General features: G+C 44.1%; 2 protein-coding genes across 10 annotated transcripts in view; one reads left to right on the forward strand and one right to left on the reverse strand.

Moving 5' to 3' along the window:
* Positions 1 to 2,306: 2,306 nt before the first annotated feature.
* Positions 2,307 to 13,512, reverse strand: FAM72A (family with sequence similarity 72 member A). 2 transcript variants are annotated; one of them, XM_042925641.1, is made up of 4 exons: positions 12,467 to 13,512; positions 9,966 to 10,043; positions 7,117 to 7,241; positions 2,307 to 3,392 (listed from the first exon to the last, which is right to left on the reverse strand). In XM_042925641.1, exons 1-4 carry the CDS (start codon positions 12,616 to 12,618, stop codon positions 3,298 to 3,300), a joined length of 450 nt encoding a protein of 149 aa, XP_042781575.1. In that variant the 5' UTR covers positions 12,619 to 13,512; the 3' UTR covers positions 2,307 to 3,297. The 2 variants fall into 2 exon arrangements, with proteins under 2 accessions (XP_042781575.1, XP_042781576.1); XM_042925642.1 differs by lacking the exon at positions 7,117 to 7,241.
* Positions 13,513 to 14,143: 631 nt separating this feature from the next.
* Positions 14,144 to 23,478, forward strand: part of SRGAP2 (SLIT-ROBO Rho GTPase activating protein 2) — a 233,808-nt gene continuing 224,473 nt past the window's right edge. For 4 of the 8 annotated variants that reach the window (XM_042925633.1, XM_042925634.1, XM_042925636.1 and 1 more), the window contains exons 1-2: positions 14,145 to 14,253; positions 16,057 to 16,666. In XM_042925633.1, coding sequence (XP_042781567.1) covers positions 16,600 to 16,666 — 67 coding nt within the window. In that variant the 5' untranslated portion in view covers positions 14,145 to 14,253; positions 16,057 to 16,599. Of the gene's footprint in view, positions 14,254 to 16,056; positions 16,667 to 23,478 lie in introns of all 8 variants that reach the window. The other 4 variants (XM_042925631.1, XM_042925632.1, XM_042925639.1 and 1 more) reach the window with 2 other exon arrangements.

Here is a 23,478-nt window from a genome sequence, read left to right on the forward strand (position 1 = left end):
TTAGAGTAAGTCTAAACTTAACCATGGCGTGGACTATTCTTTGTAACATCATCTCAGACTGCTTTGGTAGCTTCATCTTCTAATTAATTCTTACCACATATCTTGGAAGGTGTAGGAGGCTACTTACAATTTACCAAATAGGCCAGATACTTTTAAACTCCTGTACAGAACTCTCATCCCAGCTGGCCAACCTCGAACTGTACTTCAAAGCCTGGTGAAATTATCATTTCTTGTCTGTAGCTTTCTCAACTCCCACTCTCTCCTAATACTCAGAATGATTGTTCTTTCATCTATGGCGCCGTTGGACTTTGAGCACGGGTTTGTTAAATCACTTATCCTGATGCATTAGGTAGATTCATCAGGACTGTCCTTCCCTCCAGCTCACTGCGTTCTCCAGGAAACAAGTGTAAGCCCATCATTGCACAATTCTTGGCACACTATAGAAGCATAACACAGGTTTGTTGAATTGAATTAAATATTAGAAGAGGGCCAAAGCATTGATGGATTTTCTAGGCCGAGGAACTATGTGCTAAATCTACATACATGATTCTGTTTTTGGTCTTATCAGAGTGCTTTTATTAAATGTGCTTTTATTAAAAAACAGTGTCAAAAAAAGTGTCATGAATATATTTCTTTAGCTAAAACATTATTAATCCATTTTCAGCTTAGAACTGACCTTTCCATAACCCAGTTAGCTAAAAGGTAGCTGTATAATTTTAAATATTCTCCAGTTGGAATGGAATCACATTTGGGGTTTGCTTTAATCAGTGCACGCTTGTCTTGCTTTTGTTCTTCAAAGAGCCCCTCGACCATAGCCTTTGAAGGCATGAGCACAAGGGAAACCAGATGAACTCTGTCGAATTTTAAACTTACCAATTTCTCTCCTCTAGCATTTAACTTTTCTTCTTTAATGGAACAAGTTAACTAAAGAAGTATATAATGTAGGATCAATTTGTTTTTTTAAGTCTTATTCATTATGCCACCTTGTTCCAAAAAGTCTTTAAGAGAGGTTAAAAGGAAAAAAAAAAAAACAAAACCCACCCACATTCAAAACCAAATTGTTCCACACTTGGTCCATGTTCATCCACAGCATCCCAGCGCTGATGGTCAGTGTGAAAGACTTTTGGAAAAGTTTTCCAGGTACAGCATTTCCTGAAGCATCTTTTATCTTGGTTTACAGCAAAAGATTCTGTTGATGGGCATGGGTCACTTCTCTATCTTATGATCCAGTATGAATTTGTTCAACCTTGAAATCAGTCACTGAGGCCCTCTCTTGGGGTAGTTATTACCTAGCATGTATCCCGGCTAAATAAAATGGTAACTGATTCATGTCTGAAGGTGCATATGGGATGCGGCATAAAGATCAAGAGCAGGAGCCGGGGCCCCTGGGTGGCTCAGTCGGTTAAGCATCCAACTTCAGCTCAGGTCATGATCTCATGGTTTGTGAGTCCGAGCCCCACATCGGGCTCTGTGCTGACAGCTCAGAGCGTGGAGCCTGCTTCAGATTCTGTGTCTCTCTCTCTCTACCGCTTCCCTGCTTGTGCTCTCTCTCTCTCTCTCTCAAAAACAAACATTAAAAAAAAAAAAAAAGATAAAGAGCAGAGCTCTGAAGTCAGTCTGTCTGTCTGAGTTTAAATCTGGCCACATCTCTGACCAGTTATGTGACCTTGGACAAGCTGCTTAACCTCTCTATGCCTCACCTGTCTTATCAGTAAAAAAGGAATAATAATACCTACCTCATAGGTTTGTTGTGTGGAATAAGTGAATTAAATCTGTAAACAGTTTATTTTTTTTAAGTTTATTTATTTTGAGAGAGACACATGGGGGGAGGGGCAGAGAGCGAAGGGGACAGAAGATCTGAAGAGGGCTGTGTGCTGACAGCAGAGTCCAATGTGGGGCTCAAACTAATGAACTGTGAGATCATGAGCTGAGCTGAAACCGAGAGTCAGATGCTTAACCAACTGAGCCATCCTGTTGCCCCTGTAAAGACTTTAGAACAGGATCTGGCACATAGCTAGCACTCAATAAATGTTAGCTCTTGTGTTCTACACCTTTACATTTTGGGGTAAGAAACATGGTTACAGTAAAAGATTAAAGGCAGGCTGGTCATTTTTATAATAAAACTTTATTTTTTATTTATTTATTTTTAACATTTATTTATTTTTGAGACAGAGAGAGACAGAGCATGAATGGGGGAGGGTCAGAGAGAGGGAGACACAGAATCCGAAACAGGCTCCAGGCTCTGAGCTTTCAGCACAGAGCCCGACGCGGGGCTCGAACTCACGGACCGCGAGATCATGACCTGAGCCAAAGTCGGCCGCTTAACCGACTGAGCCACCCAGGCGCCCCATAAAACTTTATTTACAAAACCACAACTCTGTGTGTTTAGGTATCGCTATTGACAAAATGCTTACAGCTGAGATATTACTAAGCAATACACTGATTTTAGCTATACCTAAAACCACAATCCAACACTATCCCAGTTTCCTATTCCTGTGTGGCTCTGAATGCAGCTTAAAACAAAAACAAAAACATTATTTATAATGTACAATGGCTTAAGCAAAACACTTCTTTAGTTTTTTTTCTATTTAAGGGTTGGAAGTGAGAATACTCATTTAAAATTTGCTAGTTACAGAAAAACTCCTAGAGAATAGAATATGGAGGTTCAGTTGCCCTGCTTTCATAACACAATAACTGCATGACTTCAGAAGAATATAAATAAATCATGTTGGGAAACAGTATATGCTGATAATTTTGTTGTTAAAATTCGTTTATCTAACATCGTGCTGAGGAATTAAGAGAATTTCTCCATATATTTTAAAGTTTTAACTTATTCTATTTGCTGATTCACAAAGTCCTTCTCCATTTTAAGGATTTTTCACCAGTATGACACAGGATAACCAGTACCTATGAAAACCTAACAGCTTGGTTTTTTAAAAAATTCCTGTTAAGCTTTAATTCCCAGTTGAGCTTGCCATCTGCATGCATGGTTCACCCCCAGGTAGTTGAGTGACACATGAAATAACCTCCAATCTGAAGTTAAGAATACATCTATACCAGGTGGAGGGTGGAGAGAGGAAGAGGAGGAGGAAGCCATAGAAGAACTACCATAACTCAGATTAAATTCAGGTAATTCATCTGAGATAGCAAATAAATAAATCAACAAATGTCTCATTTTTTTTTCCAAAAAAAAGGAGAAATCAGTAGTATATCCTTGCTAATATTTTAAAAGTCAGTCCATTAATATTCTCTTTTAAATAGGAAAATGTCTGGATATTATACATCTCATAATCCCACTCATCGAATGCACTCCTCTGCTGAGATATCTAATGTGTCTTCATCTGTATTCTCTTCTATCTCTGGCAAGTTGCCCCAAAGTAGGAAGTTGACACCTGAAAAGAAAAGATCATAAAATTACTTAGAGCCAGCTACTATTACAACTCGCAACATGATATAGAAAACCTTATATGTTAACATCTTTATACGGAACCATAGTGTTAACAGTAAAGAGAAAAGATATTAAAGAATGTACCATAGATAAAAATTATCTAATATTATTCATCTAAGACATAAACATTTCTTAAGCCCTTTGAAGTAAGGGCTTGAATTCTAGAATCTTCGAACTCCGAAGGATCTCAGGGCCCATTTCCTCAAACTCTGCCTCTAGCTGTATTTTGCCATAATCGCTCTACACTGGTAAGTTTCAAATCTATTTTAATGATTTTTAAGGATGGAGATCTCACAAGATTATTTTAGATTAAGTGTCTCTTTGGAGGGTACAGGAAAAAGGCTTGAATAAGTCTCTTCATCTCCTCAACAAGCACAAAAGTAGCTGGTGGCTTTTTTGTGATTAAAAACAACAAGGTTTTAGAGCCACTTATAATACGAACTGCAATCCTTTCTTACAGGTGGGTTTTAGTCTGGAAGCTATCCAGGTTGTAGCTGCCATTACATTAAACAAAACAACAATCTAGGGGTGTCTGGGCGGCTCAGTCGGTTAAGTGTCTGACTTTAGCTCAGGTCATGATGTCATAGTTCATGAGTTTGAGCCCCATGTGGGGCTCTGCGCTGACAGCTCAGAGCCTGGGGCCTGCTTGGTATTCTGTGTCTCCCTCTCTCTCTGCCTCTCCCCTGCTTGTGTTCTCTTTCTCAAAAATAAATAAATAAACATTAAAAAAACAACAACAACAACAATCTAAAGCCTCATAGTGAAAGGGTAGTCAGATTCCATACTGAAGAATCTAGCCTAGGCATATAGTAGGAACATGACAGATACATGATGGAAGATAATGACATGGTTTGTTCTGGGCACGTACTGTATTACAGAACTTAAAAGTACTAAACTGGGAAAAAATACAATTTATTAATTGACCTCTAGGGGAGCCAATGGAGTCCAACAAGGAAAGCAAATCTCACATTATCAGGTTGTCAGTGTGGCCACGTGGTGGAAGAGAATGAGCCAGGGTTTGGAGATTTGGTTTCAATCTCGCCTCCACCACCACCAGTAAGTACACCATGGGTGTTCTAACTACCTTTACTCTGAGTGTGCGCAACTGCAGACAATATATATTATTTTTTAATGTATTTAAATTTTTTATAGTATGGCATTATATGTATCTTTTCTAATTTGCTTTTTTCATTCAACATGTTTTTGAGATTTACCTATATCCACATGTATAGCTTTAGCTCATTTCTTTTTGTTTCTGAATTCTGTTGTGTGAATTAAATACGTATAGAGCAAATATATACATATATAGCAAATAGAGCCCCTCACTCATCACTTCCTCTAACTGCCATTTTGCACAGGTGCTCAAGGAGATATGTACAAGGAGGTGCACTGTGGCATTGTTGAAACAGTGGAAACCATCAACTGTCTCTCTTGGTCGAGATACTAGAATCTAATCAGGCAAGAAGTTAGCATCTATTTCATGCTGGGGGGGCGGGGGTGGATACAGAAGTCTATCGTATTGTTTTCTGCATTTTTTGTGTGTTTGCATTGTTTATAATAAAAAATACTCTGCCCTCCCCTCCCCTCCCAAGAATGAACAGTATTCTGCTTCCGGTAATATGGCTTTGATGAGCTAATGGAATAATAAGGAGTTACTAGGCCAAAATCTAAGGGATAATTAGAACCATAAAGGTAAGCGGAGAGCTGAAGTCAATTTGCCTTTGAGGGCATTTGCCAATCCCAGAGAATTTGAACTGAGGTTTCTCAAGAGTCCTCAGGAAAGTTTTGGGAAATCAGGTGGACACACGCAGCCTAGCCTAGAACATTGACTTGGGGCCCTTTCCATCTAAACATTCTAGAATTTCATAAAGCTTGTGTATGTGTTCCTTTGATGCAGCTGATTCAGGTGATTCAAGGACAGTCCCAGCATCATGAGAAACCCTGTTTTATACCAAGCATCTTGAAAGTCTCGTTTTAAATCACAATATTAGGGTTACAAAGGAGAAGTTTGATATTCTTGGAGTGAATACTTAGAGACATGAGTAGTTCGGCACAATTGGTTCAAAGGAGAAAAAATAAACTAAGAGATTGGATCTGACAGAAGGAGCACCTTCCTTTCTCTGTTAAGAAGGGAGGAAGGAAATCCTGTGATACATCTGTTTCTCATGGATTAGATTCAATGTGAATGGAAGAATGCTGGGCTTTTATCTTTGAAAAATTGACCAATAATTAAAAAGTAAATCAAAATGGAAAAATCTCCACCCTGTGTTTTGAATTCTATGAAGCAGGAAAAATAGTATCAAAGCAGAAACTTCCTTTAATGTGTCCATGGTCAACACAAATATAAAACTGGAGGCCTAAGTTAGGAACCTGTATCTCAGGGGAGTTCAGATAAGTCTCTCCTCAAAAATGGCCTTCGTCACATCCCAGAGTCTGAAATTAAGACCCCCAAATGATGGGTTGAGAGCTACAATTGAATGCCAGGTGATTAAAAAAAAATCAGAGTCTATAAAAACCCAAGCATAATTGGAAGGTTTAAAGACCCTCAGAACCTAGCTTACAATTCATGATCTTCCGTCTGTGAAGACAAATCATCCTTAAGAAGAGGAATGTATTTTAAGTTCTGAAGAAGATTAAAACATACATTTAAAAACCTGAGGGTGTTAGTGCCAAGTTGGATTGTCGAATTCTTTAAATTTGTTCCGTAAACTAAAGTTCTGCAAACTTCAGTTCCCACTAAAAAAGTCCCACTACAAGTCAACCTGGTCTGCTGTGTAAGTAGGTATGAGATAGAGAAAACACACGCGCACAACAAAACCAAATGGCTGCAGACAATATAAAATGTATTAGGTAAACATCCTTTAAGAAGTGGTTGTCGGGGCGCCTGGATGGCTCAGTCAGTAGAGCATCCGACTTTGGTTCAGGTCATGATCTCATGGTTGGGGAGTTCGAGCCCCACATTGGGCTCTATGTGGTCAGCCTGTCAGTGCAAGCCTGCTGCAGATTCTGTCTTCCTCTCTCCGCCCCTCCCCTGATTGCTCTCTCCCCAAATAAATCAATGTTAAAAAAAAAAAAAAAAAAAGAATTGGTTGTATATTTTCCTACTAAATAACTAGTACAACGTATCGGCATTAAATATTTCCCTTGAATAAAATTCCATCATAATTTATTAATATAGATGTCAAAATGTCTTTTTTTTTTTTTTTTTTTCCCTGAAGCAACATCACCAAATACAGAGGTTACCTAGTCATCCTCCCTCCCAGGTCCTACTGGCCCAGGCTCCCCTCCCTACTTTCTTACACACACACACACACACACACACACACACACACACACTTGACCATCAGATCTAAAATCTTCCAAAATTCTCTGGAGTTGTAATACGTATCAGTGCAACAATTTAGAGCAACTATTAATTTTAAGAGACCAAGAAGCAAAAGAGCCAAGTCTGAGGCTCTTGTATACACAACGATGAAATAGAAATGGCAAGGAATTTTGGCTAGTAGTTCCCCTAACTGAATATTTGGGTTAAAAGCCCTGAAGTTTCACACTTTCAACTCAGGTGAGAGGGTTTCAGAGAGAATCCTCAAACAATCAATTGCGAGTTTCACTCAGGTTTTGGTAGACAAGTAAATGTTAGAGGAATTTCCGAGTCAATTGTTTCTTACCGGTAGCGTCTAGTCTGTTAATATCATAAACTGCCTGGCTGTGAAACATCCAGAAGTGTCCATTGTTGCAGGAAAGAAGGCAGGAACAACAGGGAACAATCACATGATAACCTACAATGTTCCCACTAAGAAAGAAAAGTAAATATACTCAGATACCAGGTAATAACTGGCCATATAAACATTTTCGTGTGCTAACGTAAATGAACAGACCACCTCGAGTCCTCATTTCCTCCTAACAACCTCCATTGCTAGATCTTTGGGATGGGAGTGACTCTGGTAATGTTAAACTTGACAGTGCTACTGTCAAATACTAACACATTCTCCATTGCCTTGCGAGTGCTGCTTTACCCGTTGTCCTTTCAGAAGGTAGCTTCTAGACGCCATGCCATAAGGTTGTGATGTGTTCTGTAGAACACCCAGAATTGAGGTGCTGTACAGACAAAATATATCAGATAAAAGGTTTTTGCTATCCCCAGGACTGTGGCAAGTTGGGTTCTTCTATGTTCTAGTTCTACGCCAGCACCTAAAAACTGTCTCAACAGATGGAGGAGTAGGAAGACAGCATGAGCCCCTGTAAACCAAACACAAGCTGGCTGCTCTAATTTTAGTTTTAGTGTTTTTGAAGGAATTCAGAAATAAAGCAAATCCGTAGCTTCTAGAGAAAGTTGCAAAAGTTTTTTACTGTCTTCAAGATTATCCATCTGATTGCAAGTACTTCACTCTTCCACAGATTTTTTTTCCTATATGGTCATTATTAAATAAAGTGAATATACAGGGAACGTTTTAGCTAGTACTTTTTTTTTTTTTAATCATAACATGTACTTATACCTTGGGTTGTAAAAATTCTTATTATAGCTTGTTCCCACCCTGGGAGACGTGGGAGTCAGTCAGTTTTGTGAGGCCCTATAAAAAAATACTATAAAAGGTACCAGCCTACCTAAAATATGTCTTCTAATCATAATCTGCTTGAAAGGCAAACACATGAAAGCAAGTTGTTCTTGGACCAGGACTGACAGTTATTTGTAGGACTATATTGCAAGAGTAAATTCTATGGCTTTAATCACCATCCGTATTCATTCATTCATTTACTCATTCAATTCATGTTTATTGAGCATCTATTACTATGTGTCAGGTACTGTTCCAGGTGCTGGGAATACAGCAGTGGACAAAGTCCTTATTCTCATGGAGCTGACATTCTAGTAGGGACACATTCAGACCATTTTGCTCCCCTGCTAAGGCCCCTTCCGTGGCTTCCCATTGGCCAAAACTCAAAACAAAAAAACCCCTTCATATGAAGGTCTAGATCTGTGCTATCCAAAATGTGGTTGTTGAGCACTTGAAGTTTAGCTAGACTGAACTGAAGTGTGCTGTAAATATAAAACATATGCTGGATTTCAAAGACTAAGGATAAAAAATAGAATGTAAAATATTTTGTTAATAATTTTTTATGTTGGTTACATGTTGAAACAATATTTTGGTTATATGGGTTAAGTAAAATATACAATTTAAATTAATTTCACTTGTCTCTTCTTACTTTTTAAAATGTGGTTATTAGAAGATTTTCTTTATTTTTAGATTTTTTTAGCAGATTTTAAGTTACATATGCGGCTTGTAGATTTCTATTGGACAGCGTTCCTCTAGACTATCTGGATTCTGACCGCATCTCCAGTCTACTCACACTACTCTCCCTTGACGTTCACGATGTCTCAGCCATGCTGGCCATCATCTTTTTATTCCATGACCATGTTAAGCTTCCTCTTGCCTTGGGTTCTCTGCACTAGCTGTTCCCTGTGCCTAGAACATTTTCCCTTGCGCTCCTTGTCATCCTTTCGGATTTAACTCCAATGTTACCCTCTCATGAGAGGTCATCCCAGACCATGCTATCTCAAATAGCTCTTACCTACTCTCCCAACCTCTATTTTTCTCTATCATTTATTATTATTATTATTATTATTATTATTATTATTATTTCCTTTGGAGCACCTTCCACCCTATTCAATATCTTATTGATTTAAATATCTTACTAACCAATCATCTTCCCACTAGAATATAATGTCCAAAAGCCAGCGACTTTGTTTTATTTATTGTTGTGTTTCCAGCCCCTATAGCAATGATTAGCACATAGTAGGACTTTAATGTATGGTTTGAATGAATGAAAGAATGAATTTAAATCATTAGCACATAAGAATTTAAATTATTTGGATTATAATTTATAATCCAAACCCCATTTAAATGTTAAAAAAAATCTCAAATTTCTTCTCTCTAAAATGGGACAAATAATACTCAAGTCTGTCTACCTCTCAAAAGATAATAGTAATAGTTTTCATCTGTGTTGTAATTTATAGTCTATCAAGCCTTTTAACATTCGTAATTAATTTAATCTTCACAACACTCTATAAAGTAAACACAAAAGATATTTAAATTTCTATCTTCTTAAGTTAGAAGATTGTTTCTATCTTCTTAAGCTATAAATTAAACAAGGAAACAGAGGTCCAGGGATTTAGAGGCTTAAGGAATTTACTCAAGATCACATTTAGAGTAAGAGTAGGGCCAGGGCTCAAACCTGATTTTTACGATTGTAACTCTGTTTTATCTTCCCAAACTACATTGACTTTTTCTGAAAATTAAAGCAGATATTTGTCAAGGTGCTTTGAAAAATTATAAAATCATATACAAATGTGACACAAGACCCTTTCAAAAAATAACTCGAAGTAACAAATGGTTTCGCAATGGCTCACTGCATGGGTTATAACCAGTGCTCGATGCAGCCCACTGAACCTTTCTCTGTGCTGTGGTGTTAACATCCATCTTCCAAATGCAGGGCCATCTAGAATCTTGCCACAAATTACCATTTTAAACATGCGATGTCTTTCAGTTTACATTTGCAGATTTCAGTGAAATAGCATCTTCCAATGAAGTCCACTGCACTGGAGAAGGAAATGTGCAGAAATGGTCAAAGGTACTTTTTAAAAAATTGTTGTAAAAACACATATAACATAAAATTTACTAAATTAATCATTTTAAGTGTACGGTTCAGAAGTCTTAAGTGTATTCACATTGTTGTGCAATGAATCTCCAGACCTTATTCGTATCACAAAACTGAAACTCTATGTCCATCAAACAGCTCCCCATTTCCCTCTTCCCTCAGCCCTTGGCAACCACCATCTACTTTCTGTTAGTATGAATTTGACCATTTTATATAGCACGTATAAGTGAAAGCATATAGTATTTGTCTTTTTGTGACTGCCTTATTTCATTTAGCATAATGTTCTCAAGGCCCCTCCCTATTGTAGCATATGGCAGGATAGCCTTCCTTTACAAGGCTGAGTAATAGTTTATTGTATGCATATACCACATTTTGTTAATGAACATTTGCATTGCTTCCTAGCAGCATTCTTCACAGTGACCAAGGTTAACCAAGGTTATTGTGAAGAATGCTGCTAAGAACACGGGTGTGCAAATAGATCTTTTAAATCTTGCACTGAATTCTTCTGGGTATATATCCAAATATAAACACATACTCAGATACATATATACACCCAGAAGTGGGATTCCTGGATCATATGGTAATTCTATTCTCAATTTATTTAGGAAATCCGATGCTATTTTCCATAGCAGCAGCAGCACCACTTTATATTCCTACCAATAGTGCACAGGGTTCCGATTTTTCCATATCCTTGTATTTTTGGTTGTGATTTAGCATGAGTTTTGTAGACCCAAAGAGCTGAAAGAGACTCTAAAGCAGAATGATAGTATATTTTGTAAGAGTCAGTTAATACTTCTGAGCTTACCATAAATATGACAAAATTCCACTTAAATAATCTTATGTGTTCATTAATTCATACATATCTTAGCACGCTAATCCATTACTATTACAACCCCTATAAAGAAGAAGAGACGATAAGAAAAACCTGGTTCTAATGTAGACTCTGGTCTAACCTCTAACAATTCAATGTCTGAGCCCTCATCTTATTGCGTACCACATCTATTGCAAAGATGAATGGGTTAATATTTTAGGGGCATCTGGGTGGCTCGGTTGGTTGAGGGTCCAACTTTGGCTCTGGTCATGATCTCCTGGTTCATAGGTTCGAGCCCCGCAACGGGCTCTGTGCTGACAGCTCAGAGCCTGGAGCCTGCCTCATTTTCTGTGTCTCCCTCTCTCTCTCTCTCTCTCTTTGCCCCTCCCCAACTTGTGCTTGCTCTGTCTCTCAAAAACAAATACATATTAAAAAAATTTTTTAAATTTGTCTGCATGTGTGCATCTGTGTGTGCTACTAGTAAGAAAAAGCTTTAGACAAAAAAAAATCATAGAACCTGTGCAATAGTAGGTTCTAGATTTATTGTCTAGTGCTTTTTTTTTTTTTTTTGTAACACACAGGTGCACACACACATACAGAAGTACTTAAAATATTAACCCAAATATCTTTGCAATAAATGAGAGCCATTTGCTTTGCCAGTAGGCATCTCTACACTTAAACCATTTCAGAAAAGTTTTCAAGAAAGGAGGAGTTCATAGCTTTTGAGTATATTTCCAAAATGTTGAAGTTTCTTATCATCACAAAGTTCATTTTAAAGTATTATGATTGTTAGCCTAAATCTTGAAAATTACATAAGGGCATAAATATGCTGCCTATGGAAGAGAAAGTACCTCTTGGAGCTAGAAAAAGGTACATTTGAGTAAAATAAAATGGCTACTTTTTCCAAATAGGTAGCAAATTCTTACGTGTCTGAAAACAGAATTTAAGAGGATTTAATGATGCAAACAAATGCGTGGTATCTGCAATAGTTGACAAGGATTGTTTTAGGGCTAGGTCTATTTCATCGCCTAAAAATCTATTTCTCTCTCATTAAGAGAGAGATTGTTGAGAAAAGAACACTGAATTACCTGGACAATGGATCTGATTCAGCCTGGCAAATTGCAAATAATGGCAGCAAATTATGAATATTTTTGGCCTAAAACTTTATGGATAAAAATGAAAAACTGAACTCTTCTAACAGTACAGAGAACCTTGCCTGAATTTACCTAGAGTCTAGGGTCTAGGTCGTGGATTTGATCCAGTGAGTTAGGATGGTTGGGCGGGGCACAGCGCCAGGGGATCCAACTTAAGGGATGTGGTCACATGACTATAATTGAACCAGAAACATTACATCAGGACTGACCACTCTGGCTAAACCACAGACTTTGTCCAGACAGTCTGCCCACTTAGTTATACTCCAAGGGGATCATCAGACTGTTGGGAGTGGCTGGAACACCAAAATGATAACCTCCTTGTTGACTCCCAGAGGTCCAAACCATACACTTTTCCCATTTAGTTAAAGGCTACCGTTGCCCGCCACTAGCAAGACTTACTTGGTAGGAGGGATGTCTGTAGAGAAAAGGTCTATTTCAGTATCAGCCAGCAAAACAGCCTTCATTCCCCTAGAGCTGAGCACTTGTTTACAGAATTTGCAACACAGGATGGACACGCACCGGTCCTCGAAACTACAACTGCTGGTAGACATGGCGTCCCGGGAAGGATGCGGTGCGGGGTTTTGAAAAAGGAAACAAGAGCAGTACCTTTCCTAGTTGGATTCCCCCAGGCCAAAAATCAAATTGCGAGGCCTCGACCTTTTCTAAGCCCTAAAACTGGGGAGGAAATGAGTTCTTTCCTGTTTTCCCGTGGGAGGGTGAAAGTGATATTTATTGAGTAGGAACAGGGCGAAGCAGCAAATGTGGCTTTCCTTTTAACTTTCGGGGAAGGCAGGGGGATTTGAAGTGGGGAGGCGGCGAGCTACAAAAGGCCTGGGAACTTCTCTACAGACTCCCCAGCCACGCGTCTAAAAGGCTCCTCTACTCTTCGGCTCCCGCCCCTGTAGCAATTCCCTTAGCTTTCTCCTGCAGAGTCCCTCCGTGAAAGCTCCTCTCCTAAGCCCCTCCCTCGGAGCGCTCCAATTCCTCGCCCTCTGATCGCCGGCCACGCGTCCCGACCCACGCCTCCTCTTTGGAAATCTTTCTCCTCTTCCCAGGATCCAGAAATCCCCTCAGCTTTTCCCACCCGGACGAACCCGGGTTCTCCTCAGTCCTCCCAGGACCCTCCCTCCTCCGCTCTGCTCGCTGCTAGGCCCCCGCTTCACTTCTCTCCTGGCAGCCCCCAGCCCTCAGCGTGCTGGCTGGACCTCGCGCCGTTTCTCTTGGTCCCGGTCCCTCAGCTCTCCCTCGTGCCCCCCGCTGTCCCCTTAGGTCTCCTCCGGAGCGGCCGCTCCGGAGCGCGCGATGGTGTTGATGGGACGGGGCAGAGGTCGCTTTTGGGGTTCAGTCGGCGCTGGGGTCTCTGTCAGCGAACGCGTCGCGTTTTGCTCCCTCTTCCGCTCTCTCTGCCTTTCCAACCGGCTGTCAGTTTGAATTGCAGGCGCAGCGCACCGATTGGGAGAACCGGAGTTCGCCCGCGTCCCGCATTGGAAGGCTCGGGAGCCTTCCCCCGCTGAGATCTTAGTGGCCTGGAGACCGTACGCCCCGCCTCAGTAACGGTGCCGAGATGAGCTCGGCTTTCTGGTTGGCCGAGTTTGGCTCCGCCTCCGCTCCCATTGGCCGGCACCGGGGGGCTTGGGCAAACCCTACTCCCGCCCCAGTGAAAGAGGCAAGGCACTCCCTTCACGCTTCTTATTGGAAGACTTTCTACAGTCCCTACTGGTCTCTACTCTCTACTGGCTAAAATTCTCCGCAACGCCCCTCCTCTCTACCCCGGTCCAATTGGTAGTGCCTTCTCTCAAGAGTTTGTGTTTGGCTGTTGGTTCCATTTTAACCCCGCCCATTAATTCTACTTCTGGGCTCGGCAACCCTGGGAGGAGCTTGCTCTATGACCACGCCTCGGTGGTGCTAGTCACACCTCCAAAGTTTCTCAAGCTCCTCCTCCTCATTCCAGACCTCTCGAGATCAGCTATTCCTATTGGCTACAGGCCCCATCGGTCGATAGAAAACGGGCGGTGATTGGTAAGGGGGTGGGCTCTGCTTCCCGGCGGGGTCCTGCGGAGTTGGCGGAGGCTCCTCAGGGGACTAGGGGGACCGATCTGCGTAGAAGCGGGTGGCGGGGAAGAGGGGAGGAGATCTCTGAGTGGGAAGCGAAGCTGGGGACCTGAGACCCGTCGCGTCAGAGCCAGGTAAAGGCTCCTTCCCTCTCCCCTTTCCTCTTCCCCGCCGCCGGGCTGGAGCCCTGACTGAACAGACCCGGGCTGGGGCGGGAAGGAGAGGGCGCGGATGCTGCTTGCGGCATCGCCTAGCCGTGCCGCCCGGAATCACTCAGACGCCCTCCCCCTCGACCCTCTCCAAATCTTCCAGTACAGCCCATAATACTTCTCAAGACTGCATCTCTCACTGCCCTTCACCGCACAGTCTCGGGCTCTGCCCTGGGACTCTGCCGCTGTGCAGCAGGCACCCAGCCCCCTCCCCAAGTCCTCAGCCCCCTCCCCAAGTCCTCTGCACACGGGCAGGCTTGGTCCACCTTTGGGCAACCGTCGTTGGCATCACCCGTAACCATCGGCTGTCCTCTTCCCCTGTCTCCAAGCCCTGGCAGACAGCCGGGTTACAGCCCAGGACCCAGAAGGATGATTGTTCCGCACTGCTTCCGGGGCTTTTTCCCTGTTCCAGCCCCCTGCCCTCCTGGAATGGTGCCTTTCACTCCCTAGACCCATAGCAGGTCCCCAAGTTGCTAACATCCTTCCGTTCCATGTAACATCGTGGCCACGGTAGCCGCCTCACCACCCCCCACCCCTCCCCGAGGTAATCCTCCCTTTGCCCTCTCCCCGCCTCCCAAACGTGTGCAGAAGCTCCAGTCATCTATCCCCGGCTCCCATGCAGCCTCTGGACCCCACCTCACACCCCCCTCCCCGCTTCCTGCCCGCCTGAACCACCACGCCGCCTGGGCTCCCTCTTCCTCCCGGCGCGGGAAGTGGGAGACACCAGCGGAGCACCTCCCCTCCCCTGACACGGAGAAGGAAAGGGGCGACCTAGGAGGGAGGGTCGCCGGTGTGGCACGGTGGGGAGCAAGACTCCCAACTCTGCGCTCCCGCTGCTTCCCTCCCGCCGCCCGGACCTTGGCCAGGGCGGGATTTCCTCAGGCACCTCCTGGTGCGAAGGGTCGGGACTGCGACCCTCCCGTCCCTCCCGACCCCCCTCGCCCCACCCCCCACCCCCCCCGCAACCGAGCCTGGGTCTGGGTGCGGTATCTGGGATCTCTGGGCATGGGTGACAAAAAATATTGGGGGTGTCATTTAAGAGTTACTCTCGTCCGTGACTTGGGGGAGGCGGCGGCTGCCTTCCGCCCCCCGCCCCTGGGTTTTCCCGACTCCGACCCTCGCCTCTAACCCGTTTCCTGCTTTTGCCGACCACATTGTTTTCCTGGATGTGCCCCGTGCGGAGCAGGCTTTTTCCTGCAGGTCTCACCCCCCCCAACATTTTGCTGCCAAGAGAAGCTAGTAACCAAAAACAAAACAACTGGGAGGAGGGGCGGGAGGGGAAGAAAAGTTGTGCCCGGGTGGCTTGTCCCTCCCTGGCTTTGATCCCTTTTGATGTCCTGGGAGTTGCCCCAGCCGGGGGTCAGGGGCCGCGTCGGAGCCACTGCCGAGAGTGCTCCCTTCGGCTGGCCGCTGCCCAGCGCTGGCGGGGCTCGGAGGCCGCCGAGGTGCCGCAGTCCCCGCCCGGAGCCCCGCGTTCCCGCCGCAGTCCCCACCCGAAGCCCGCGCAGGCGGCTGCTCCAAAGTGTTTTCTTCCAGCCTTAAAACAAAATCCGGAGGGAGCTTCCTTCCTCCGCACCTCGCCGCGCCGGGCTCTGTGGGCCGGGCGGCGTTTGGCCGAGATGAATGGGCCCAGGCCGGGCTTGGAACGACATCCCCTACCCCACCCCCGCCGCGATTAGGATCTGCGCCGGGGCTGATCGCCCCCTCCCCTTTTCCCTGCATTTACAGGCAAGTGAACCGGAGCAAACGACTTCCGATCCAGTCTGCGCTGCTGCGGCTCCCGTTTGGGATTTGATTTGCAGCATCTTCGAGCCTGTGCAACAAAAAACCGCGAAGCACGCCCAGCCCTCCCCCGGCACCCTTTTACGCACCCACTCCCTCCCGGGGACACAGCTGGGCGCGTCCACACCCCCGCACCCCCCACACCATGTTGTGCGGAAGGACTTCCACTCCCTGCCTGTGTCGTTGATGTCAGACCCCAGGCCAACCTCCGGGCGCTGCAGTTCTCCCGGCTAATGCTGAGGCTGCGGCTCCGGCTCTAGCACAGGAACCAGCCGCCGCCGCGCCCGGCCCCAGCGCCCACCGTCTGCATGTGCCCGCCGTAGCCTTCTGCCCAGCCCGCAGCCCGCGCTCCCCGGAGCGCTGGAGACCACCGCGGGGGGCCCCTTCTGCCCTTGGGAGAAGCGGTCTTGGAGGTATTGATTTCGGTGGTTGGATTTTTCCCGTGGATCTATCAATTCACAATTTGAATTTGGAAGAAAGAAGGAAAACATGACGTCTCCGGCCAAATTCAAAAAGGATAAGGAGATCATAGCAGAGTACGATACTCAGGTCAAAGGTAAGGGCTTTGAAAAATAGCACAATGCATATGCTCCGTGGACCATTGAGACATGTATTTCCACCCTGATTTGCAGGATGTTCATTTCTTTGGGTGGAGCAGGTGGGGGCAGGCTGAGCCCAGAGGTGGTTTCATAGGTGGGTTTGAGCCTCCGAGGGATGGGCTGTGCCAGGGGCCAAGGGCTCTGGAAAGGAATTTTCAGAGTGGGCTTTAGGTTTGTTCCTGAAGGGCTGGCCCTTATTTTGGCAGCCTTTTCCCCCAGGCTAGATGGGATGGGGGAGGGGCAGGAGGTTCTTGGAGAGAGAAAGGCGGCAGTTTGCCTCTGGGTGTCTGGGTCAGGTTTCCTTGAAGGACAACTGAAATCTGACAGGTGTTTGGGAATTTATTTCAGAGGTTGAAGAGTCCTGGTAGAGAAAGGCAACCTTGAGGAGGTATACCATTTGGGGAGCCCCTGGGGAGGCGGGTTTTTTTTTCTGCTGCACTATATCAAAAGGTGACATTTGCTGTGGCATCGGACACAGAAAGTCTGTAGCCACCTTGGGTGTACCTTGTACCTACCTGGTCTCTGGTTGCCCTGCATTCAATCAGAGATCAGAGAACAGAAAGAATAAGGTCATTTCACATCCCGTCTCCGCCCTCACCTAAGCATGAATGGAGTTGAGATGTTAGGGTTGCTGGGTGGTGCTGGTTCTGGAGCATGGGAAGACATAATTGTTTAACCCTTCTGTGTTGTCACCCTCTGCTCCAGAATGCATGCTTTTAAAGGCCCACTTCCCTCTGCAAAGATGTGGAGGGTAAAGCAAAATGTGGACCTGGAGAAACCAAGTGACCCTGTCTGCACATCTGGTTGACTACCTGACTTGGCACATGAATCAGAGCCTCTTCTCAGATAACCTTTTTTTAACCAGTCATTCCCATAAGAGGGGTTCCTGCCTGCTAAAGAGCCCCAGGATGTGTTTGTGCAAGGCACTGTCCCTTCCTGGCCATTCACTGGAAAGAGCCATGTGCTCTAGTCCATTGAGACTTCAGCTGGGGAGTGGGAGAGGTGGGTGGCCTTGAATGTTACACCACATGGTTGGAGCTCTGGGTTTTCCTTTGTTTCAGAGTACAGAGGGAGGGGCCCCTCCTTCTTTCCCTGCACCAATGCAAGGAGACCTTTTCCTATCATAGAGGACTTGGGAAGGGCCATGTCTCCCTTCTAATGATTGCCTCCGGTGGGAATAGTGTAGAGCTTGAAATGGGCAGCTGCCTTATCTCCTGGAAGGTTGGAATGTAGTTTGAAGTCCCCATTTTGCCTGTAGGGTCTTTTTAATGTCATCAGCTTGGTCATTTCTGGAGGTGCCCTGAGGGACCTTCTATCCACTGGGCTGCAAATATTGGTGGGTTTATTACAGAGATGGGAGAATTGATTGATTGATAGCTTCAGTTGAACAGGGATTGGGAGAGGTGTGGTCGTGAGTTATAATTGAGGTCTTGGCCTCTTGTCACTGTTCATAATCTGGGCCTGTTTTTGTAAACAATAAGCCACTGGCCTCCATGTCCTGTCCAGATGCACTGTATTCTGTTCCTGGAATCCCCCTTGCCATTTTAACCAGATATGTCATTCAGTTTTTTTACACATCCTATTCTTAACTGTTGCCATAGGGAGTGTTAATAACTTTGACTTTCCTGATTTCTCTCCAGAAGCACGCCATTTGACTAAGGTGCAAAGTGATTTTGCATGTTCATTTTTTTGAAAGGTTCAGGGCTGATAGGTGTTAATAGAACCTTGTCTGTGGATTCCTATTGGTGAAAGATTTCTCACGAGTGTCTCAAAATTAAACACTTGTGTATTTACAAACATTGCTCATTGGGATGATGTAATGCAGTTGGCTATTTGGGGTTTCTCATCAACCTTGCCGCAAGCAGGAGACTGTTTTGCTTTGCTCTGATATTTTCCATTGACACCCTTCAGGATCATAGAATTTTATAGGTGGCTGAGCATGACGTCTTACTCGGAGAAGGTGCCTGATAAAAAGCTGATTTAAATGATTTAGTCCCTCATTTTATAGCTGAGGAGAGTACAGAGAAATTAAGAGGCTTGTCCAAGGTCACACAGCTAGGTGGTGGTAGTTCTGAAACCAGAAGCAGGTTACTGAGTTCCAATTCTGTATTTTATTCTATTCCTATTTGCTATGAGATGTCATCTGACCAGAGTAGGAAAAAAGAAATCCTTAAGCCAAAATCTGTCAATGGATACTAGTAGCAATACGAATAATAATAGATTACATTTTGGGAGCTCATGATGTTCTAGCCTATGCCAAGTGCTTTATATATGAATTGTCTTGTTTAATTCTCACATCAACCTGGGAAGTAGATACTATTTCACCCTCCATTCACTGCATGAAGAAACAGGCTTAGAGAGGGTAAGAAACCTTCCCAAGGTCACACAGCCAAACCCTGGCAGCCTGACTCCATTCCTTTCTTTATCAGCTATTTATTGAGTGCCTTTTGTGTGTTCTAGGGACTGGTGATACAGCAGTGGGCAAGACAAAGACCCCTCCCTCCCTTGTGGAGCTTCCATTCTAGAACCAGGGTTCTTCGTGGAAGGGCTTAGAGATTGGAGACAAAGGACCCGGGTTTCTAGGTTGGCTCTGCTCCCCTACTAGGTAGAAGCCTTTAGTCAGAATTCCAGTTTTTTCTGTGTTACACGAGACTGGAAGAGCTGCTGGTCTTCTCTTACAGACGCCAAGATAAAAAAGAAAATTGCTCTTTTGGTCTGGTGGCTAAGAGCACAAGTTTTTGAGTTGAAGGGACTCAGGTTTAAAATCTCAGTTCGGTCACTTGCTCACCTTGGGCGAGTTATAGGACATGTCTGAAAGAGTATATGTTTCCCAAGGTAGTCATGAGGAGTCAGCGAGATAGGATATGAGAATCATTTAGCATGGTATCTCGTACTTTTAAGCGCTCGCTTGTAGCACAGACTAGTCCTCTGTTAGCGAACCTTGCTTCTTGCTGCTTTAGGCTGACCATAAGGCTACACTGCCCATATCCTCCCCGAGTGCCAGCTGTTAAATGATAGGAGACAAGTCTGGGAATGAAACTTGAGTTCTGGTTTAGGTTCGTTCCTACAAGGGTGGTGAAAGGTATCTTGGGTCACTTAAACCCTGTAGACCTCAGCTTCCCTTTCTGTAAAATGAACAGCTAATTCTAATGTCTAATTTTTGGCCACTGTTGTCCCGTTTGTCTCTGACCAGAGTTCTGGGTTTTGCCTTTCGGTCAGAACGGGTTGAATCCAGTGAACTCTAAATGGACTGTGTGGGACCTTGTCTATCCTGTGGCTTTTGCCTCCCTTTAAACCACCTGCTTGCATGTGCCCTAAAGGGCTTCTGAGGCTGCGGCCCCAACCCTACCCCAGCCTGGTTTTATGAGGGGTGTGCCTCCTTAGTCAGCCTGCCTTGTAGCCGCCTTCTTAAAAACCATCATTGTTTCTGGTTTGTGGGTGTTCAGATTCCTTTCAAAGTTCATGCCTCTCAATGTCTGACTTGAAAGTAATAATATTCTTAATGCTTTTACATGGCTCTTTCCAATTAGTGAAACGCTTTCATATACGCGAATCTCTGGAAATTCTTGACAACCCTAGTCAGGTTCATGGTCGAAACCTGAGGCCTTTGGCCTGTAGCTTGTTACCTTCTTTCAGGATTGGAGCAGCAAAAGGTGGTCAAGTGCAAGGCATGGTTAGTGGAGGTGATGATCTGGGTGGTATTTGGGTGGCTTCACATCACTGCATGGTTTCCCTGCTAGCTATTGTCCTTTCCTTATTCAAGGGTCCCTTTCCTTTACCCTCTCTATACCTTGAGTTTTTATAGTGCCCCGGACAGCTTGAGATCGACAGTTAATGCAAATATTCCAGGAGGAATCCTCCAAAACAGAGTGGCACTGTGTGTTGAGCAGTCAGATTTTCTTTCTGGAGAACATTGGGGGTCTTGTCCTTTTTTTTTTTTTTTTTTTTTTTTTTTATGTCTTAGAAGAACGGTATGTGTGCACCACAGAGCTGAGAAGTGAAATTCTGTAATTTCCATCTGGAGCATTTTGATAGAAAAGCCTCAGGCCTTTGCCTGCAACAGTTTAACCCTTTTAGGACCCTTTCAGAGCAGGAGATGAAATTCAAAACTCTGTACATACTGTGTGTGCACACACACTGGGGAATGTGGATTGCTGGTATTTAAACAAGCTTGTTCCCCTGGGAGGTCTGAGCGGTTCTCCACTCATGCCAACAAAGGTCTACTCCGAAGCTTCTTTCCTCCCAGCCCCCACTCCCCAAGGGAGCTTTAAATATAATCAGTTTGTGAAAAGCTGCAGTAAAACATCTCCTTGGAATCCCCAAGCAGATGCTCTCATCTTCTGCGAGGTGATTGAAGGCTTCTCTTCCCTTGCTCAGGGAAAACAGGACTCTGCAGTAAGCTGAGCTCCTGGAAGAAAATGAAGCTCATGGAAAAACGAAGTCCTCTGTATCTCAGAGGAAGATGGTGGACAAGGAGCTGGGGGTGCCGAGGAAAGCCCTGGGCAAAGCAGTGGGGTGTGAGACACGTGTTTCAGGGGGGTGGCCCTTTTCCAATTTCAGGTGTTGTCTTAGGGAATGGGAACAGAAATGTCTTTGGAGAAGCCCATCTGGTAGTTATGGCCCCATCACCATGCACCACACAGGTTGAAAGCCAGGACAAGGCCTAATCATTTCTCTGCTACGAAGTTTACAGTCGGACCTGGCCCTGATGTATAGGGTCCACACCCTTTTCAAATCAGCAGGTGCCCAACTCCTGACTCATATACTCCCATGTCACTCCAGATAAACACAGGCCGCCAGTGGTACCTGTAGAGCTCTTCTTCCAGAAGAGAAGTTTTCTTCATGGGGATCGTGCTTATCGTATACCCTAGGCCACCGAGGGCTTTGTTAGGGAAGTGTTATGTCCAGTTGCAGGGAAAACGAAGTCAATATGTGGATTTGTACTGGTAACAAAATTGAAGTCATCAGTTTTAACTTGGTGTCAGCTACAGACTTGGCCCTTTGGGAAATCTGGGAAAGTTACCTCAGAAGTTGTCTGATTTAAATATAAATAATGAGAGCACTTGAGAACATTTTTAAGAATTACCAAATGACACCTTTAATGATTTTACAATAATGTGTGGGAACTTTCATCTGTCCAGTTGTGGGAGAATACACACAACATAAAATTTACCACCTGAACCATTCTTCCGCGTATAGTGCAGGGGCGATTAGAACATTCCCGTCGGGCAAATCAGCACCCACCACCATCCATCTCCAGAACTCTTTGGGTCTTGCAGAGTGGAAACTCTGTACCCATTAAACAGTACCCTCTCACCCCCACCCTGTGTCTCTGACTGACCGAGGAACCACATATAAGTGGAGTCATCCCATATTTGCCCTTTCGTGACTGGCTTATTTCACCTAGTATAATGTCCTCAAGGCTCATCCATGTGGTAGCATTTGTCAGACTTTTCTTCCTTTTTAAGGCCATTGAATGTGTACAGCACGTTTTGTTGATCTATTCTTCTTTCCATGGGCACTTGGGTGGTGTCTACCTTTTAGCCATTGCAAATACTGCTGCTAGGAACAGTGTGATGTATCCCTATTTAAAAAACATGTCCTCTGTACCCAAGTTTTACAAGCCTGTATGTACATTTCTGTATAATCATTTGTCCTGATAAATCTTTAGACTTAAGATTTAAATATACATGTTCATATTTTCATATTATGGATATGTATTTATGCTCATAATATGAACATTGTATATAGATAACAATTTTATATGTTTTAGTAATTACAGGAATTACTAAGCTTTTATTGTGTTTTTAACAGCTTTATTGAGGTTTAATCGACATGTAATAAACCGTAATGTTTAAGGCATACATTAGATAAGTTTTGGTATCTGTTGTGTACCCATGAAACCATCACAATCAAGACAGGTGAACGTAACCGTCATCACCAAGGGTGTCTTCATTGTAATATGTGATTAAGTGAGTAATGTGATAACCACATTATAGAAATGACATTAACCTAAAAATAAGTAAAAGCTAGGTATTACCAAGTTTAAAAAATTAGTAAATAAATGATGACCCAAGCTACCCAGATTGGTTCCTGGAAATGGGATTTAGCCTTAGTGAATAAAGACAGTCTCCCAGAGAAATTGCGTTAATAATTGTACCTCAGCCGTTACTATGTGTTTAAGGGAGAAGACACAGGATAGGGAGAGAGAGAAAAGAAAAAAATCTTGGACACAGTGGGCGTTGACGGGTGACAGTATCTGTTTCCCAAAGTCCTCGCTTGAATCAGTCCCTGGGGCCTCACACATCTTCTGAAGGGATCACAAGTGAGCCAGATGCCAAGGGGAGGGGCTGGGGGCTCCCCTGGGAGAGCTGCTCAGAATGCTATGAATATGGCTTATTTCCTCTCATGATTGATTCCCTGTTGAAAAGAGACCAGCTTCCCAGGTGAACATTAACTTGGTCCTCAATCTTAGTCTCAATTTTATCCTTTCAGCCATATTTCTTATTTTACTGTAAGAGGACTGGTGGCCTATCTGGACTACTTGCCATAGTTTAAACGCATCTACTGTTGGCTAACATTTTGCTCTTTGCGGCTTACTGTGTAGTGGGCGTTATTGCTAAATACTTGACATAGATCATTCCTAATCCTTACACTAACTCTAGGAGGAATATATTGCTGTTATCCCATTTTGCTGATGAATGAAATGAGGTGAAGGCGATTTGGTGACTCACCCCGGGGCTGCCGCAGGTGAAGGATGGAACAGAAG

The sequence above is a fragment of the Panthera leo genome, chromosome F3 (genome assembly GCF_018350215.1).
Source record: "Panthera leo isolate Ple1 chromosome F3, P.leo_Ple1_pat1.1, whole genome shotgun sequence".
Lineage (NCBI taxonomy): Eukaryota > Metazoa > Chordata > Mammalia > Carnivora > Felidae > Panthera > Panthera leo.